Source organism: Ambystoma mexicanum, chromosome 4q, assembly GCF_040938575.1.
Source record: "Ambystoma mexicanum isolate Mex_15411 chromosome 4q, UKY_AmexF1_1, whole genome shotgun sequence".
Classification (NCBI taxonomy): domain Eukaryota; kingdom Metazoa; phylum Chordata; class Amphibia; order Caudata; family Ambystomatidae; genus Ambystoma; species Ambystoma mexicanum.
Genome location: NC_090928.1, coordinates 1,254,396,903 through 1,254,416,576, shown reverse-complemented (window position 1 = coordinate 1,254,416,576; position 19,674 = coordinate 1,254,396,903). Strand labels below are relative to the sequence as shown.

The 19,674-nt window shown below is 48.9% G+C and overlaps 1 protein-coding gene across 2 annotated transcripts in view; it reads right to left on the bottom strand.

The window, feature by feature from the left end:
• Positions 1-6,628: 6,628 nt before the first annotated feature.
• Positions 6,629-19,674, bottom strand: part of LOC138468335 (uncharacterized) — a 419,279-nt gene continuing 406,233 nt past the window's right edge. For both annotated transcript variants that reach the window (XM_069608850.1, XM_069608851.1), the window contains 2 exons: positions 18,111-18,260; positions 6,629-12,260 (listed from right to left, as the gene is read on the bottom strand). In XM_069608850.1, the coding sequence (XP_069464951.1) occupies positions 11,977-12,260; positions 18,111-18,260 (434 nt within the window). In that variant the 3' untranslated portion in view covers positions 6,629-11,976. The remainder of the gene's footprint in view (positions 12,261-18,110; positions 18,261-19,674) is intronic.

Here is a 19,674-nt window from a genome sequence, read left to right as displayed (position 1 = left end):
TCTTACTGCTACCAAAGAAATGTTCAGGCCAACCGCAGGAACAAGATTTTCACGAGGCTGTGAACACAAAGTTGTACCCTGGCCGTCCCTCCCCTCCAAAAGAACTACACCCAAGAAATCAATTGACAAACAGATTTCCTCATCACTCCTTTTTTTTTTTTTTACATAGAAATCGTATTGTTTATATACTTATAACCACGTAGCTTTGAAGTGTTCCTTTCCCTCCAATGACATGCGTTAGGCCGATAGCTATATGGCGGGAAAGCCCAGTGCTGCAGATAAGATTTTGAAGTAGGAATTTGTTACTCCCTCTTTTTTAAAAGTTGGGAGTAAAATGATTTAAAGGGAGTGAAAATGTAAGTGCAATTCCCAATGAGTATGTTATATGTGGGTAAAGATAGGTTTTAACTGAAAAACGGAAATGTTGTAGTAACGATAATGTTTGGAATAATTTATTCTAATGACAATGAAGTGATTAATTGAAAAACAACCAAATGTCTTAACATGAAAACCATATTTTCACCTTATATTAATTAGAAGTCTTGTATATTAATACTGATATGTATATTTATATATGATTAATTTTATCATTTTTTTCTTCTGTTGTTAATGATTGTAAATCTATTTTTGTATGTAGTGTTGTAAAAGTTCTTTAAGGACTAAAATACAGCAATAAATAAATAAATAACGATTTCTTTGCACCTAGTTATTGATGCACATATAAAGATACAGGTTTACTTCTTCCCATCAGGGAGTAATTATAGGGGTTTCTTCCCGTGGCACTACGTGCACTACTGCAGGGCTAGGTATGCCAAGCCAACATGTTTAGGTGCAAACCTCCTTGCTGCTTCCATATAAATGTTCAGGGTTGCCATTTAAGGCTCATTAGAGGCACTGGATAATCAACACAACACGATGGCCAACAAGTTGAGCTCGAACTTCCCCGCAGCTCAAGTACTCTCACAAAAAAATTATTAACAACCCAAAAATTGCATGTGCTATAAACAATATTTGCCTCTTTTGCACGCTAGGATGACAAGCTAGAACGTATCTGCCCACAATGCATTGCAGCAAGCCTTTGCCTTCACAGAAACATGCTAGGATGAGAGCCTTTAACCCTTGCCACAGCTGTGCCCACGGTGGAGATCACAACGCGCCATGGGTGCAAGTCTCCCTGTCGGTAGATATAGAAGCATGCCCCGTCCAACACAAATAATGCATGTCAGGACATTTACTAATTCAATTGCAATTCCTAGCTCCTGTTACAGGACTGGACCATGTATGCCCCAAAGTAATCAACGTGCATGTAACGGTAAACACACATTCCAACCCAAACCAGCCAAAAATGAGGATCACATCTTTTTGAAACAGTAAAACTGCACAGAAACACAAACAGGCTCGCAACTTGCAAGTCCCTCCAACTGTGGCACAATAGTGTGACCATGTCATGCATTTTCAGCGGTGACAATGAGCTTGCATTAGCCGTGCATGTTATGACTGCTATTCTCTCCACCATACGGCGCGGCCATGGCTTGTGGACGGAATCCGGGACTCTATGAGGCAGAGAGTTGCAAGCCAATCTTTCCCACATCATTCTCATTAGCAGCTCTGATGCACTTTTATTTGCATGCATCCACGCGATCCTTTGGTAAAGCGGGTCTCTATTACATGTTCAGGGTACCCTCGCGGTGAAGCCGCTACTGCTCAGTCTTTTTAGAATTCTTAATTCAACTCTGTATTTTTAGAATTCTTAATTCAACAGACATGTGAATTTCTGTAGAGTAGCATTTTTAATGAATTGTTGTCACTTCTCGGCCTTCAGCAAACTTTTTCGGCAGGCTGTTTATTTGTTCGTATATCAGCACTTGAAATGCATCACATTTTTTTATCCAGTTGCCAACGATGCATTATATTTGCAGAGCTAGTCACCTTACTTGCACATTCTATGTCGCTCAAACCCTTGGGCACAACATGATGCTGCAAAGAGTGCAACTCCAAGGAGGCCTCCTGTCAGACAGGGCATATAAACTGCAAAAGCAGATGTATGTGTGCAAGAAACCCAGGATGTAAGGGAAAGAATCGCTTAACTTAGCAGCAAGTGCCAAGTGCTCGAATCGCTTAACTTAGCAGTAAGTGCCAAGTGCTCGAATCACTTAATTTAGCAGCGAGTGCAAAGTGCTCGAATCACTTAATTTAGCAGCAAGTGCCAAGTGCTTGAATCGCTTAATTTAGCAGCAAGTGCCAAGTGCTCCAATCGCTTAACTTAGCAGCAAGTGAGTGCTTGAATCGCTTAACTTAGCAGCAAGTGCCAAGTGCTCAAATCGCTTAATTTAGCAGCGAGTGCCAAGTGCTCGAATCACTTAATTTAGCAGCAAGTGCCAAGTGCTCAAATCGCTTAACTTAGCAGCGAGTGCCAAGTGCTCAAATCACTTAACTTAGCAGCAAGTGCCAAGTGCTTGAATCGCTTAACTTAGCAGCGAGTGCTAAGTGCTCGAACGCTTAATTTAGCAGCAAGTGCCAAGTGCTCCAATCGCTTAACTTAGCAGCAAGTGAGTGCTTGAATCACTTAACTTAGCAGCGAGTGCCAAGTGCTCGAATCACTTAACTTAGCAGCAACTGCCAAGTGCTCGAATGCTCAACTTAGCAGCAAGTGCCAAGTGCTCGAATCGCTTACCTTAGCAGCAAGTGCCAAGTGCTCAAATCGCTTAACTTAGCAGCGAGTGCTAAGTGCTCGAACGCTTAATTTAGCAGCAAGTGCCAAGTGCTCCAATCGCTTAACTTAGCAGCAAGTGAGTGCTTGAATCACTTAACTTAGCAGCGAGTGCCAAGTGCTCGAATCACTTAACTTAGCAGCAACTGCCAAGTGCTCGAATGCTCAATTTAGCAGCGAGTGCCAAGTGCTCGAATCACTTAACTTAGCAGCGAGTGCCAAGTGCTCGAATGCTCAACTTAGCAGCAAGTGCCAAGTGCTCGAATCGCTTAGCTTAGCAGCGAGCGAGTGCTTGAATCACTTAACTTAGCAGCGAGTGCCAAGTGCTCGAATCACTTAACTTAGCAGCGAGTGCCAAGTGCTCGAATCACTTAACTTAGCAGCAACTGCCAAGTGCTCGAATGCTCAACTTAGCAGCAACTGCCAAGTGCTCGAATCGCTTACCTTAGCAGCAAGTGCCAAGTGCTCGAATCGCTTAACTTAGCAGCAACTGCCAAGTGCTCGAATGCTCAATTTAGCAGCAACTGCCAAGTGCTCGAATCGCTTACCTTAGCAGCGAGTGCCAAGTGCTCGAATCACTCAACTTAGCAGCAAGTGCCAAGTGCTCGAATCGCTTAACTTAGCAGCGAGTGCTAAGAGCTCACTGCCAGATTTTTAATAACGGCCTGTCTGTGAATAAGATTGAGCCATTCAATGTGCACCATTACACATTACATGGTCTCCTTCCCACTGCGATGTATGAGAGAAACTTACTATCTGGGTGTATGTAGCCAACGCTTGAAACGTTTGGAATGCGCCGTTTACCCTTCTTCAACCCTTTGTAGATGTCCTGCTTATGTGCTCCAAGAAAGATGTTTCTCACGTGTCCAGGCCAGGGGCTGAAAAAAAAGGGGCAGAGTACGAGGTGCACAATCGGCCAAGTGGGGAGAGGGTGACGGACGGCCTGGAAAGGCATGGGTCGTGGTTTCTGGGAGGCCCTCTGGACAAGAGGGCGGGGGAGAGGGGAATGTGCAGGAGGTACATGGGTGTCCCCGGAGGCAGCTGGGAGGCAGGGAAGGGGAAGAGGTACAGAAAAAATAAAAGCAATTGTGTAACCAACAGCAGTGCTTTGCAGACACCTTTTGGAAAGACATGGTGAGACCTGCAAGCAAGACTACAGCCGTCCCTGCAGAGTAGAAAGGTACTCGTCGTCATTCTCCGCTTCAAATGTAGATACTTTGGCTCCCTCTGGGCCCAACTAGTCTCTCACAGAATCTCTACTTCAAGAACCTCTTGGGCACCTACCTTTTCGTCCGAAGGCTGGCAGGATACTCATTTTGCGGGGGCTGCATGGGGTCCAAACCAAAAGCGTGTCTTCTCATCCTTTCGAGGCCACTTTTTCCGGGAGACAGTGAGACACTGATAGCGGCACTTGAATGGCCTTCATGCACTTGCTGGACTAGGCCTCGCCCTCCCCTCTCCCCTGCTGAGTTACACTTCTACCCCCGGCAAGGGTGCGTGTATAGGAAGCACACGTGAGCGAGTCTGCTGACATGTACGTGAGAGCAGGCCATGTGCACACGTGCTTAGGTTCATCTCCGGTGCTGATATTCCGAAGGATCATCCATGTTGTCACGTTTGAATAATGTTTATATCGTTTTAGCAGTATCTTGATTTCCCGCATTTCAATAATGCTATAGAGACAAAAACACTTGAATTTCTAATCAACCAGTTTGTTGCACCCCGTTCTAAAACACGACTATCAAAATGACAACACCTGCACTCGCGCCATCGAGATCTGTAAATCTGATTTCAGTTGAGCAATGTACATTTGAGCTCTTTCGGTCCAGCTCGCCCTGATGCCCGCGAGCTTCGGTGAGCTATAAACCAATAGAAATAGACATGTGTTCTGTTTTGTGCTCATCTCCCAGTGGGGTGTTGTAGTTGTCTGGTGTGTTTGGGGGTGAAAGTGTTCGATGGAACTAGGATGTTTGCATAAATTACCTATCTCTTTGGAGTGTGATGGACGGACACACTGACCCCCAGGCACACTAGTGTACAGGACATGGATATTCATGCCAGTTACATACAACATACGCCTCCGCTGTTTAAACCCCCCCCTTATCTGGCACACTGTCCATGTGCTGTCACTCCCTCTCTCTGTGCTGTCTCTCCCTCTCAGTCACTCTTTCTCTGCGCTGTCACTCTCTCTCTCTGGGCTTTGAAACTCTTTCTCTCTGTACTCTGTCACACTCTGAGTGTTGTCTCTCTGTGCTGCCTCTCTCTCTCTCTCTCTCTGCTCTCCCTCTCTCTGCTGTACCTCTGTGTGCTGTCACTCTCTGTGTGTTGTCTCTATCTTTATGTGGTGTTGCTCTCTGGGCTGGCACTCTCTCTTGGTGTGCAGTTACTCTCTTTCTCTTTGTGCACTTTCACTCTCTTTCTCTGTGCACTGTCTCTGCGCATGGCCACTCTCTACCTCTCTCTGCACTGTCACTCCCTGTCTCTCTCTGTGCTGTCGCTCTTTCTGTGCAGTGTCTCTCTTTGTGTGCTGTTGCTTTCTGTGTGCTGCCACTCTCAGTGCTGTCACCCTCTCTTAGTGTGTAGTTACTCTTTCTCTTTGCACACGTTGATTCTGTCTCTTTCTCTGTCCAATGTCTCTCTCTCTTTCTCTCTGTGCTGTCACTCTCTGTGCACTGCCACTCCGTATCTCTCTGTGTGCTGTCACTCTCTGTGTGCACTTTCTCTCTCTGTGTGTGGTTACTCTCTGAGTGCTGTCACCCTTTGTGCTGTCACTCTCTCTTGGTGTGCAGTTACTCGCTTTCTCTTTGTGCACGTTTACTTTCTATTTCTCTGTGCACTGTCGCTCTCTGCACATGGTCACTCTCTCTCTCTGCATTGTCACTCCCTGTCTGTCTGCTGTCCCTCTCTCTGTGCACTGTCTCTCTCTTTGTGTGCTGCTGCTCTCTGGGCGCGGTAACTCTCTGTGCCATCACTCGATCTTTGTGTGCCGTTACTCTCTTACTCTTTGTACACTTTGACTCTATCTTTCTGTGCACTGTTTCTCTGTCCACAGTCTCTTTCTCTCTCTCTCTCTCTCTCTCTCTCTCTCTCTCTCTCTGTGATGTCACTCTCTCACGTGTGCTGCCACTCCTTCTCTCTGTGCGCTGTCACCCTCTCTCTGTACGCTTTTACTCTCTGTGTGCGATATTACTCTCTCTGCAAGCTGTTACTCTTTTTCTGTAGGCTGTCGCTTTCACTTTCTGAGTGCTATCACTCTCTGTGCACTGTTACTCTCTTTCTCTGCGTGCTGTCTCTCTCTCTCTCTCTCTGTTCTGTGACTCTCTTTATTCTCTTGCACACCTGCATTCCTTCTTGCCTCCTCCCTTGAATCCTTGCGCTCTCCTCCCTGCCCCTCGGTGCCTATAAATGCAAAATGCAAACAACAGCAGTAAACACCAAAACTACCGGCTTTGCCAATGCTTGCTCCTAATTATTTATAGCATGGCAACAGAATACACATTTTAAATTATAATTTCCAGCTCAAAAGCCCTCCCACACTAGAGTGTCTTTTTGTCTATGTATTTCTATCATGGTCTGACATTGCTGGAAATTGTGTTTTTGTGCCAGTGCAGGTCAGGCCTTTAAACTTCTGCCAGAAAACATACCCCACCTGCACCCCCTGAGGTGCTTGGTCTGGCCAGCCGCCAGCACAGAAGTGGGCATGTTTAGGGCACTGCCAGCACTGGCTGCCTGCCAGGCCCTCTTATTCAAGTGTTTGAGAATAAATCAATGTAAAACGTCAGTGTTTGGGCAGCCTTTGAGTCACCCGAAGGTGAGGTCACACACACACACACACACACACGCACGCACGCACGCACGCACACACACACACACACTCTCTCTCAGAAATGCATGCTCAAACACACAGAGGCTGCTAAATAAAGACAGAAAATACATTTCTTTAATTAAAAAATGAGGCACACCAATATTTAGAAAAGAACACAAATCTATAAATGTAAAAAATATACAAAAAATACAGTTTTTCTTAAAGCACAAGAGGGCCGCCTGCCCTCCAGATGAAGCCACAGGGTTGCACACAGAGGCCCACGTCAGAGGAAAGTGAAAACCTCCTGGAGTAGAGGAGGAGGTGGGTGTAACCCCCTCTGAAACGCTCTCCGTGCACGCCACAGGCACGCTTGGCCTACCCCCATCTTTACTTTACATTTGCACCGCGCAACCAAGGACCCGTAGGCTTAAGCTTCTTAGCATTCGTAGCCAGTACATTGGCCAACTTGCCAAGCGAATATTCAACCTGTCGCCATACATGAATGTGGGCTCCGAACTCCACAACACCCGACGGCAAGGCACACAATGGAGAGAGAGAATGGACCTAACATACGTGGTGGGCCGGGAAAGTGGGCGGGAGAGGTGTGTATCGGCAAGGTTCGGCTTGGGTGCCAGAAATTAGGTGCATCTCCCAGGTGTGAGTCGAGCCCCCTTTGCGTGAAAGCGTGTTGGACGGATCACTAATCACTCTGCACAGCTACCCTGGCATCTTTTGCAATTGTCCAGCAGAGTAGCCATGGCTTTAAGTGGGCCAGGGCTAGCCGAGGCCAAGCCCCAGCAGTTTTTGAGATGGGGTCCTGAGCCCGGGCACTGCCGGGTTGCACCACGACCAACTGCAGCTACGCTGACCACTCAGGCAGCCGTTTAGCCGAGCGCTGCACGATTACACAGCTGCCTGCAGGTGTGAGCATTTCGGATTAGAAAAAAGAAAAGATGACTCCTGATGTCAGCCGTGTAACCGAGCAGCACTTTGGCTTAACCTGCTGCGTAATGGCTCTTTATTTAGAAACAGGAGGAGGGCTGGGTTGGCCAGCCTCCCCTTTTGTTTCTGAGTAAGAGGCTAACATGCAGCAGGAAGCCCATTAACCGTGATTGGTTAAAGGGCTTCCACTGAGTGTTAGCTCTTTACTCAGAAACGAAAAGGAGGGGCTGGCCAACCCACCCCTTCACCTATTTCAGAATCAAGAGACATCATGCGGCAGGCAGCTCATAGCATTCAAGGAGCCGTGTGGTTAAAGGGTTGCCTGGGAGAGTCAGGGACCCCCGCAGGCATTTCTTTAACCACGGCTCCTGGAATGCAAGGGCTAGGGCGGGGGGGTGCTGTTGTTGGGATGTGTGGCGTAAGCACTCCTTCTTAGGCCACACCCCCTGAATGTACCACCCACTTAAAGCTCCGAGAGCCGCACATGTTGGTATGAACATGGAGGGGCTGATTTTTTCATTTGATCATATTTTCGGAGACAGGATTCAGCGAGTGGCCGGTGCACGCAGTTATTTATTTATTTGTTCGTTTCCTTGCATTTCCCTGTTCTTTAGAAGATGTCTCCGTTTCTCCTAAGGGACAGCGGTCTACATGAGGGGCGCCCTGGAGTGCATCTCCTCCCGGAACGCTGTCATTCCAGCAAATACTTTCATGGCAACATAGTCAAAGCTTTAATGATAGAAGTGGCGTTTGTCAAACGCGGATTCAGAAATCAACTGTTGCCAGCCCATTGTGGGCAAGCAGCTCGCGAAAGTGCGCCTTTAACGCTGCAAGGAAAGCCGTTGATATAAATGGGGTGGAAAAATGAAGGGGCGCTAAATAGGGTTTCATGGGATTTCATCGAGGAGATTTGGTCGAACCTCAATCCATCGAATTTGTTTTCTTTTAAGCCATTTGCCCTATATATATGGTTGTATGGCCATTCTTCACCCGTTTCTTTTTCGCAGCACTTTTTGCCGAAAAATGTTTGCCAAAAAACATCATCGCATTTTTCATTCTTATTTGGGGGGTCCTCCCCCAATCACCATCCCCTATTATTTATCCCTATACACCACCCCATCCTACCATTTATATGCCTTTGCCCAGCCCCCATATTTTTCAATGTTTTTTTCAGCAAAGGTTTTTCAGCAAAATGTGGTGCGAAATAAAAACGTGGGATGAATGAACGTCCTCCCAAATATATGTGGGGGGAGGCCCCCTGCGCCCCCTTGTTGCCACCAACCTTAATTATTACCCTCACATATATTTACAGCCAAATTTGGCACGGCCAATGAATGCGTCTCTCCTCCTCCTGGCGGGGCATCCCTTCCCGGTGCGCGCATTACAATGATCTGTCTGCACAGAGGAAGATGCGTTGGGGGTGTTTGGGGGTTTTAGCACCGTGCTTTGCTTCTACCAGCTCTGCTCTTGACCCGCTCTTCTCGATGAGTTTGGGCGCCATCTTGGATGTCGGCCAGGGTCTACAATCTTAATGGGATTCCAGGCCGCGGAGCCCTAGTCTAGCCAATAGATGGTGCCATCTGCCCAAACAGCAGCGGCAGGGCGCGTATTGGGCGCCCAGATCCTGAAGAATTCAGCAGTTGCCAGGAAACGCAAAGCAGGTCAAATGTGACCCACTGAACAGTGTCCGGGCACAGAGCTGGTGCAGTGACACTGCACAGTGTGCCCATAGCCTCAGGCATGTGGTAATCCAGTGGTCTGCAACATGCGGCTCCTCGGATGTGGTGGACTGTAACTCCCATGATCCCTCATCATTTACTACACTGGCTAGGGCTGATGGGAGCTGTAGTCTAAAACATCACATCTCGTGATGAATGAAAGGACACCTTGTGGAGAGTAGCAAAGGGTTCCAGAACAGGGAACTGTCTGGGAGTACATGCGAAAGGTGTGTTAATATGCTTGTGCACTGCACAGAATGACCACAACTCTGGAAGAGAAATGCGTGCCCGTTGCAGTGAAGCTAACGCAGGATTCGCCGCCTCTTTCAGTCTCCCGGGTCTCCCAATCTCCAGATAGAGGCTTAAGCCATAAAACGCCTGCCTAGACTTTGCAACCTCCCAGATTGACTCTTAGAAGATTCCCTTCCATGTCCTCGGAATTGGGGTCAGTGTGGCTACCTTAAGCGATCGATTCCGGAACCACGTGGAAAGCGCTACAGACTCCGACAAAGGCACAAGTTCCCATTTACATGCATTGAGGACAAGGAATATTTTAGGAGGCTTAAAGAAGACACATTCATGAACTAGGATTCATTCTGGAATCTTAAAATTGAGATGTTCCCTGGCCCTCAGCCTCCGAGATGCCAGCCTGAACAATTGTATTGAGTAAGCTCACTAAGTGGTGGGAAATGCAATAGAGGCGCTTGGAAGAGGCCGCAGTGTACGTTCTTACCTCAGGGAGGCACTGTAGCACCTGCTAGCAGCCTACAAATAAAGCTATTTTATCAATTGCCAACAACTGCAGTGTTAGTGTTGGAATCTGGAACAAAACGAAGCAGTGAGCTCTCTCGACCGCTTGAGGGCAGTAGAGGGATGAATAGCGATATGGTGCGATGCTATTTTAGGAACTGTAAGGCCCTGGACCATTGCTTCTGATAGCTAATCGAGAGTGCTTTAGAGCTATTTCCAAGTCGCCCTCTATTATCTTCTCCCAAAGCTATGTCTGAATTAGTTTGGTCGCATCCAGGACCATTCGCTCTATGTGAGGAGCCATAGCAGAGACCCTGACACGGCCTGTTAGGTAAGCTGCTCCAGGGCGTAAAGTCAGGCCAGGGCTCAGCCCTGCAGTGTCCTAAGTGTGCCCTCGAGCCGAGGCCCTGCCAGGGTTCTTGACCTGATCTCCCTGTGCTACATGTCAGTGAGTAGAATTTGGGTGACAATACTGCTTTTCGGCAGTAGATGGCACTATCACTCCATGATTGGACTCATGTCATCAGTTTCAGCCATTTGGAGTTAGATCATCGCAGTAAGCACCTTTCCTGGTGCTTCACCGGGCGGTAACAGCCCTGGCTCCCAAGATATAGGCCAGAGCAAAGCGAGGACCTTAACGCTGGGGCCCAGCGCTGTTACCAGTCAGTGAAGCCCCTAGAATGGGTGCTGATTGCTATTTGTATCCCGGGGTTTAAAATCAGAAATCAGGGGTGCTAACAGCAATGTATTATGTCTCTATGAACGGGATGTCTTGCGGCATCCTGTTCATTCAAACAAAATGCTTACCCAAGATGGCCGCCGTGGAATTGGAAGACGAGGCTCAATATGGAGCCCCTCTTCCATTGCTAAGGTGGCCAGCAAAGACACGGGGCATCAGCGGCAGCTGGTCGACACCGCCGTAGGAATGAGCTAAGTGGGGCAGGGAGGTAGGCAGCGATCATGGCAAGTAGGAACACTCAACCAAGCCTGTTCATCGCTCCTGTAGTTTCATGGGCCGCTCGTCTTTTAAAGGTTCCTGAGCTGCTTGCGCTCCTTAGGCCACTGCGGACAGTTCTTAGCATCCCGTCCGCCCTCGCTCACACACCCGCGAATATGGTTTTCCAACTCGTTAGGACCCCTCCCCCCTCTATTTCTTATTGAAATTAAAGCAATAATCTTCACAGTGTCTGGTCCATCTTGTGGAGGGGAGTAGGTTCTGGTATGGTGTTACCGTGAAAGAGGTCAGCATGCGGGGGCCCCTCACCCCCACTCACCGCTCTGAGCTGCCAATGCAAGACAGTGGAAGCCCTGGGCGCCATTGACAGGCCCGCATTCTCTTGGTGTGTGGGAGTGACTACTCCTGAGGCGGGTCTCAGCAGAGATGTCTTCCTTTCCACATTCGCTGATTCCTTTGAAAGCATCTGGTTTCTACATGCAAACTCAAAGGCGCTCTGCTTAGGTTAGAGCGCCCTCTGGCGGCCTAATTGAGAACTGCATCAGGAACGTTGTATACACATTTGCATAATGAGAGACATTATTGAGGAAAATAAAATTAAGAATCGCCTGGCAACCGAAGGGCCTAGAAAGAATTCACAGTTTTAGCAGAAACAAAAGTGGCCTGGGATTTCTCCTGCCCACATTACACCTGCAGTGATTTCTATGAGGGCGTCCAACAACTGCTGTGGCAACAACACCTGACCGTTGAACTTTCAGCATTACGTCCTTGCATGCGTATGCAAGGACCTCTTAGACGTTACCACCAACACGGTCCGTGGTCTGGTCCCCTTGGCTGAAACTGCCTGACAGAAGCAGCCCATTCACTGCTCCGCCTCTGGGTCACAGAACCGCAAACTTTCTCCTGTCGCAGCTCCCTGTAGCTGTGGGGTGGCCATCTTATCTCCACAGGAAGCAATTCTGGCCTTAAATGGCTGACCCGGAAGGGCAACAGGTAACCAAGCGAGAATGAGGCGCCATCTTACAACCGCCTCCACAGTCACGCATTATGGATATCCCGCCTTGCACAAAGGAAGGCACTTTTAAAACACAAGTTTCTAGTCTTTCTTCCGGAAGAACTTTTTGAAGACAGACATATTTTTGGGGGGCGTGAAGGAGCCTGGACTCCTTTCACCCTGGTGGTCCCGGTGCGTGTCTGGTGGCCAGTCCAGCTGGTGATGTCTTCCCTTCGATGCACTCGGGTCTTTGCTGGCCAAGGAGTGGCGCCGGACCCTCTGTGCTGGCGTCGACTGGTCCCCAATGTACAACGTGACGGAGTAGCTGCCCCTGGGCTCGAAGGCTTCTGCGGGCAGGGAGACGGGGGTCACCTTCTGATAAGTGGCTGGAACAGAAAGAAAAAGGCTTTGTTATAACGCCACTGTTCCTTAATCAACATAGAAAAGAAATCTGCTGAGAGGCTCAGATCTGTACATATGTGTGTGCGTGGCTATGGCATGAAGTGCTTTTTCACATTAAGGGTGGGAATTGGAGCAGGTGAGGCTTGAGGTGCACATTCAGAGCTGTGTGTGGGTCAGAACATAGCTATAGCTTTTGACATTTCAGATCGGAGCTGAGGTGCATTGGCAGAGCAGGGTGAGGCTTGGTCTTACAATAAGAAGGGAGGGTGTTGCACCAGGCAAACTGGATGTGCTTTGCAAAGTCTTTGGAGAAGCCACTGACATCTAAACAGACAGCGAGAATATGATGAATGACCCCTAAACCTCTTTCGTACCTGACTACTTTCCCACCAGTTCTCCTCCCCTCCTCTAGAACTCCTTGCGATCACTGAAAGCTGGATTTCTCCATCTGACACTGCCACTCTGGCGGCCCCACATGACTCAAAACTACCCTTCGTTCACTCTCTTCGACTGGCAGGCAGACGTGGAGGTGTCAGACACCTCTTACCTTCCTGCCTCAATGCCTCACAAGCCTCCAATGCCAGGTCCTTCCCTACCTCCTTTGAATTCACCATCTCTACTATTCCTCTGGCTCACTCAGTTCACATCATCTCCATCCATCGCCCTCCTGGTCCCACAGGACGCTTCTTTGATGATTTTGGGCAACTCCTTGATTCTCTTTCCACTGAACACCACCGCAATCTCTTGGGTGACTTTAACCTTCCCTCTCCAACCACGTCTCAGAAATCTGTACTTCAGTCTTTTCTTAGTGACGAGGCTCCCCATTCCATCTATACCGTAGCGACCCACAAAGGGGGTAACTCTTCAGATCTCTTATTTATCTCCACCTCTCTCTCAGCCACTAATACTACTGTCAAACCATCCATATCTGATCACTTGATTGTTTCCACCACCATCTCCTTTCCACCCTCTGACCTTTCCTCACCACTTGCTTCACCCATTACTAAACAGAGATGTAAACCTTCTGCCACTCGCCCCTACAGCTCTCACTCTTCCTTTACACCGATGCCTCATCCACCAACACTGCCTTCTCCAGCTTCCCATCCCTCCTTTATGACTCATTCTCCTCTCACTTCCCACTGCTTACTTTCACGCCTACGTCTCAGCTTCCTCAACCATGAGTCGCCATGTCCCTCGACTCTGCTTTCTTTCCCTCTATTTTCAAAACAGCCACAGTCAGTCCTCTCCTAAAAAAGCAAAGGGGTTGACCCAAAACTACCGGCTAATCGTTTCCTTGTGTCTCTACTTCCATACTACTCTACCGTCTTAAACATTTCATAGACATCCACAACCTTTGAGACCCCCTACAAGAAGTTTTCCGATCCTGTCACTCCATGGAAACTGCTCTCATGAATGTCTCCAACTTCATCACCTCAGCTAAGCACTATATCCTCTATCCTAATTCCCGCTGGCCGGGTTCCTACCTTTGACACTATTGATCACTCTGAGCTCCTTAATACTCCCTCTCTTCTCGGATTCCTGCCTGAACCCTCACCTGGATTGCTACTACCTTGCACCTTGCCAGTTCTCTGTCTTCTGGAGCAGCAACACCTCTCAACTCACTCCTCTAACTGTTGGTGTTCCACAAGGCTCTGTCTTGGGTTCACTCCTCTTTAGACTCTACACCTCTGCCCTTGAGGCACCAATCTCCTCCTTTGGGTTCTCGTACCAACTCTTCACGGATGCCATCCAAATCTTCTTCTATTTTCCTGAACTCTCCTCCGATCTCTCCATACAAATCTCTCTGCCATTAAATATTAGATGGCTTTGCACTTTCTGATTTAAACTCTACCAAAGCAGAGGTGCTCCTCTCCCCTGCTAAATGATCTCTCTCCACTCTGCCTCTGTCTATCCAATTCTCACCTGACACTCTCCCCTACTCTTCTTCAGCGAGAAACCTCAACGTCATATATGACCCTCTTCACATGTTCTCTACTTTCATCTCCAAAACTGGACAGCAGCTCGCCTCAACCTCCTAAGTATTGGGAAAATGAGGCACCTCCTTCCTTTCAACACCACCAAGCATCTCTTAACCACTCTTGTCTTCTCTAAACTGGACTACTCTGCCAGCATCCTCTTTGGTCTCTGCAACTATGCTTTCTGTCCTCTCGACAAGATCATTACCTTTGCTACCAGGACTCTTTGAACTCCCTCACTTCACAGCTACTTCCTCATACCGTCACCAGGCTGGATGGCTGATGATGCAAAACAGGGCCAGATTTACATTTCTTCTCCTGGTTCACAAATCTATCCAAGGTGAGGCACCACTGTATCAATCCTCCTCTATCCAATTCTATAAGCCATTCTCTGCCTCCTCGACTATCCTTGTAGCTCCTCCCCCTCTCTGTGCTTCCTCTCGTTCGCTCTTTCTCTCTTTTTGCTCCACTTGCATGGAATTCTCTTCTCCCTGATATCTGGGAAACAGTCCACACAGATCTGTTCAAATCCAAACTAAAAACCTGTCCCCTCACCTCTGAGTTACCCTCTGAACCTACCTCTCATCTGCCTTCTAGCTAACATTTTCCCTCGCCTCTACCCTGCCTTTGTCCCTCACTTCCTCTGCCTCCACTCTACCACTTCACCCATCATGGTCACATCCCGAGCACAGCTGGCCGTACCACCTACCTGCACTTACAAACAGTGGCGTCGCCAGGAATCAAATTTAGGAGGGGCACAGAGGGGGCCAAAGACAAAAGTAGGGGGGGCACAGACAAATGTAGGTGGAGAACATGGTCACTGCTTGTCTTAGGTACGGGGGACCAAGGGGGGGCACAAGGTTTCACAGGGGGGGCCCGGCCCCCCAGGCTCCCTCCTAGTGACACCACTGCTTACAAATATCCAATGTTTGCTGTCCTTAATCTATGTATGTCCACCCATATATTGTCCCCGGTGACTGTTCCATTTACTCCCCTCCACAACCTGGTCAGAATGGCACTCAAACGCACCCCATTGCAAGAAGCTCCCTGCTTCCCATCAAATCTGATTTCCTATCTACTGTACATTCTTTTGTGTTCAAAAGAGCATTGTTCCTTTATTTATATAAATAAAAATAAATAAATAACCTCCCTTGCCCCAAGTGGGACAATAACCCATAAAACAGGTTATATGGTCTCTTCTTTGTTCACTGAAAAGGAACTCTAACATCTTTAGCAAGTTTTAAAAAGCGTAAGGATTCCCTCCAGATTACTAGGGGTAGTTATGATATGCAATTTATAGCGCACCAGTAAACAGGTGTTTCAAGGCGTGAGCCCCTGGATCGTTGCCCCCAGAGGGTCCTGCACCTCTGCCACACCTTGCACATGATACCCGGCAAGGCAGAAGAAAGTGTGGGCGGTGGCTGACAGAACTTTTGTTTACAGGAAGACTGCCTGGCATTTCTTGGGGGACTGTCCTTCTGAGTGGGGTCAGACTGATATGCACATGGATATTTCTGCACTAGTACGGCACGATGCACTAAAGCGTGATTGTAGACCCCCCTGATTAGGCACCAATGCCATAAAATAGTATATTGTGTATTGCTCTTTCAAAGGAGAAGGGCTCTCACACTTTTATAGAGTTTTGAAATGCTTGGGGTTTCATCTTAAGTTAGTAAGCATAACTCAAACATGGACGCTCTATTCTCTGTGCTCTCCCAAATGCTACTACTCAGCCACACCCACGATGAGGCCAAGAGAGAGAACACGCACATGTCTGGGGTGGCTGGTGGTACTCTTGTGCAGAGGATCACTGCCTGCCTTTTGGTACTGGGGTATGCTTGTGGGTGGGACTGGACTGATATGTGACTGGCAATTTCTGCAATGGTAAGGCCTAGAAAGCCAGAACGTGGCTGTAGGCGCTCCGGCGTGGGCACCATTGCATAGAATGGGTTATTGTGCCATGTTTGGTCTCGGGAGTGGGGCGGTTCCGTCCAAAATGACTGGAAAGAAAATACTGAATATGTGATTTGGCCAAATTTCGGCCGTTCAAAAATTCAGAACGGCCGAAAAGTTTGACCAAATCACGCATTCGGTGCTGGGGTGCGGGGGTGTCCCCTGCACCCTTTCTCACTATATTGTGAGCGGGGGTTGTATAGTGAGCAGGGCTGTGGGGGTCTCCCCCGCAACCCCTGCCCACTATACTATACAATATAGTGAGCAGGGCTGTGGGGGTCTCCCCCGCAACCCCCGCCCACTATACTATACAATATAGTGAGCAGGGCTGCGGGGGTCTCCCCCGCAACCCTCCCACCACTATACTATACAATATAGTGAGCAGGGCTGCGGGGGTCACCCCTGCCCCTGTCCCTGAAAAAAGAAAAAGAAAAAGGAAAGGACCCTGCAGTGCCGGCTCCCGATCACGGAAGTGAAAGAGAACAGGCATTGCAGGGACCAGCGAGTCGGAGGCAAGGTAAGTAGGGGGATGGGGATGGGGGTGTGGGGATGGGGGGGTTGTGGGTGTGTGTTGGGGGTGTGGGCAGGGGTTTGGGTGGAGTTGGGATTAGGGGTCTGGCCAAGTCAGAAATGTTCAAGGGAGAAAAGACCAAAGGTTATTTCAAAAAATAATCTTCTGCCTTTTCTCCCTCAAACATTCCTACCTCGGTCATTCAACCCCAAACCGAGCGGGGCTTATACAATCCTGGCAAATCTTTCTCTACTGTTGTCCCAGGCCCCCCGCAATCCCTGCGCTAAAGATGATAACATGGCCACTTCTCACGGGGGCTAGCTAAGGTGGTCTAGCCAGAGATATACACATGGGGCCTCATTACGAGTCCGGCGGTAACCGCGGCAGTAAAACTGCCTGGTTACCGCCGGACTCGTATTACCATTCCTCCTCCGTGACTCCCGGAATTACCAGGTCATTACAGCCCTGGTGTCCCGGGAATTCCAGAGGCGGAATTCGGTAAATCTCGTGATGGTGCTGGTGTTTCCACGTCCGCCTGCAGGACTCGGGATCGGGCGGTCCGGAATTAACAGTGGCGGCGAGTTTACCGCCACTGTTAATTCCGGACCGCCCGACCTGTAATGAGGCCCATGGTTTTTTCATGTGCCAGACTGCATTCAACACATGAATGTGTCATATACATCTAGCACTTTCAAGCCTCATTCCGAGTTTGGCGGTATTCCAGTGGTAAATCTGCCGGAATGCACTTCAGATTAAGGTGCTATATAAATGAACACATCATTAGCATTGGTGCCATGGGTTTACCACGGGATTACAAGTGATGGTAGGAGGTATAAATCCCCATTATATATTTTAGCACCGATGGAATTACTGAGTGGTAATTTCGCCGGTTTTTGGAGGAAAAGTGGAGGATTTACTTCAAGCATAATGCTGGGAGTGAATCCTCCACCGTTGCTCCAAATATCTGCGGTAATTCCAGCAGTGGTAATTCCAGCAGTGGTAATTCCAGCATTGGTAATTACAGCAGTGGTAATTACAGCAGTGGTAATTCCACCAGTGGTCATTCCAGCAGTTGTAATTCCACCAGTGGTTATTCTAGCAGTGGTAATTCCAGCAGAGGTAATTCCAGCGGTGGTATTTACAGCGGTGGTAATTACAGCAGTGGTAATTCCATCAGAACTTGTAATTTGGCGGTGTAAGAACAATGGAGGGAACAGAATTACCTGCACTTTTTTCCTGCACAGCCAAACTCCTAATGAGGCCCAATTCAAGTCTCCATTCTTAAACAACTATTTGAAAGTTTATCTAAAATCATGAAATCATAATTCCTGTCTTTTTTTGAAGCCTCTAGGGCTAAACAGCGACCAGTGGGATCCCAGGGGGGCCTGTATTACCTGAGGTGAACGAGCGGGAGCGCCTCTGGTTCACCACCAATGCAGGGTCTTCATCTTCACACCAAGCGGCACCGTGCAGTCTTGGGGAGCCGGCCGGAGCCCAGGCGCACATCCTTCCAGCCAGCGCTTCTTGGGAAGTTCTGGGGTCATCTGCATTGGGATAGGAAATGAGAATGGGTAACACGGAGCCAGCAGCAGACACCCGGGCACCGTCCACAGCAGGGCGCCACCACACAGGGGAGAAGATCACATGACCAGTGGTCACCCAACCGAGTCCTGCCCGCCCCCAAACTCAAGCTAATGGTACGCCCTCACACCCGAGCCAAATGCTGAGAAGGCACACCAATGATACAGAGCACCTCTACAACTGATATTGGGGTGCACAGGCCTTTTGCGATGGCGCCCCACACATCTAAGCAAAGCCCAATGGCCGATGGGCTGCGTTTCATGCCCGAGGTGGCTGTTGAAGGGGCCCTGATTTAAAGCCTAGGAGAAAAGAGGGTGACATCTGTGGGGGTGACTAAGTTCTCAGTGTATCACAGACTGGGCCCTGGGGTCCTAAGGATAGAAGTGGCTACACTTGGTTTGTGTATAATAATGGATGTAGGCCGCAAAGGAGGAGTCAGAGACAGATCTGTTCGTAACACTCTACTCCTCGACTAAACTCCTTCCTCCTTTGCTCCTGCCCTTCCTGTTACATCAGTTCCTCCCTTAAAGGGGCCTGGCTTACATTATCTCGCACATAACACCAATGACTGCTGGTAGTGAACACTGGCGTTAATAGAAAAACATGTTCTGTCTCCATTAAAAAAAAAGAAAAGGTATTGATGTGGTGTTTTGTAATGACCCCATTGCAATACTTGATTACTTCAAACTATGCCATCAGGAAGGGAGCCAGAAGCCTTTCACAGCTAGGCCCAAAGGCTGACTTCAAGGTCTTAAGAGAGGGGTTTGGGGGAGAGGGAAGGGAGGGTGGGGAGCAGGGGGGAGAGAGGGTCCAGGCCTTTCACAGTTAACCCTGAAGGCAACATTTCCGATCCAGATGGGAAAGGGGAAAGGGTAGGGAGTAGGAGAGATGGAGGGTCAGGGGCTTTCACAGCGAAGCCTGAAGACAGCTTCCCTGATGCTGATGGGGTGAGGGGGAGTGAGGAATAGGAGAGGAAGAGGGGTTTCACCGCTAAGCCTGAAAGCAGCAATCCAGATGCAGATGGGGCAGGGGGAGGGGGGTCAGGGGGGAGAAGGAGAGGGACTTTGTAGCTAATCCTGAAGGCAGCATTCTAGATGCGGATGGGGTGGGGGCGGGGGGAGGTGAGGGAGAGGGACCGGGACTTCACAGCTAAGCCTGAAGGTAGCAATCCAGAAGCAGACGGGGCAGAGGGGGGACTAGAGGGGAAAGGGACTTCACAACTAGGTCTGAAGGCAGCAATCCAGAAGGAGATGGGGTAGAGAGAGGGGGAGGTGAGGGACAGGGAGAGGGACTTCACAGCTAAGCCTGAAAGCAGCATTCCAGAAGCAGATGGTGAGTGGGGAGGTGGGAGATGAGGGAGAGGGGCTTCACAGCTAA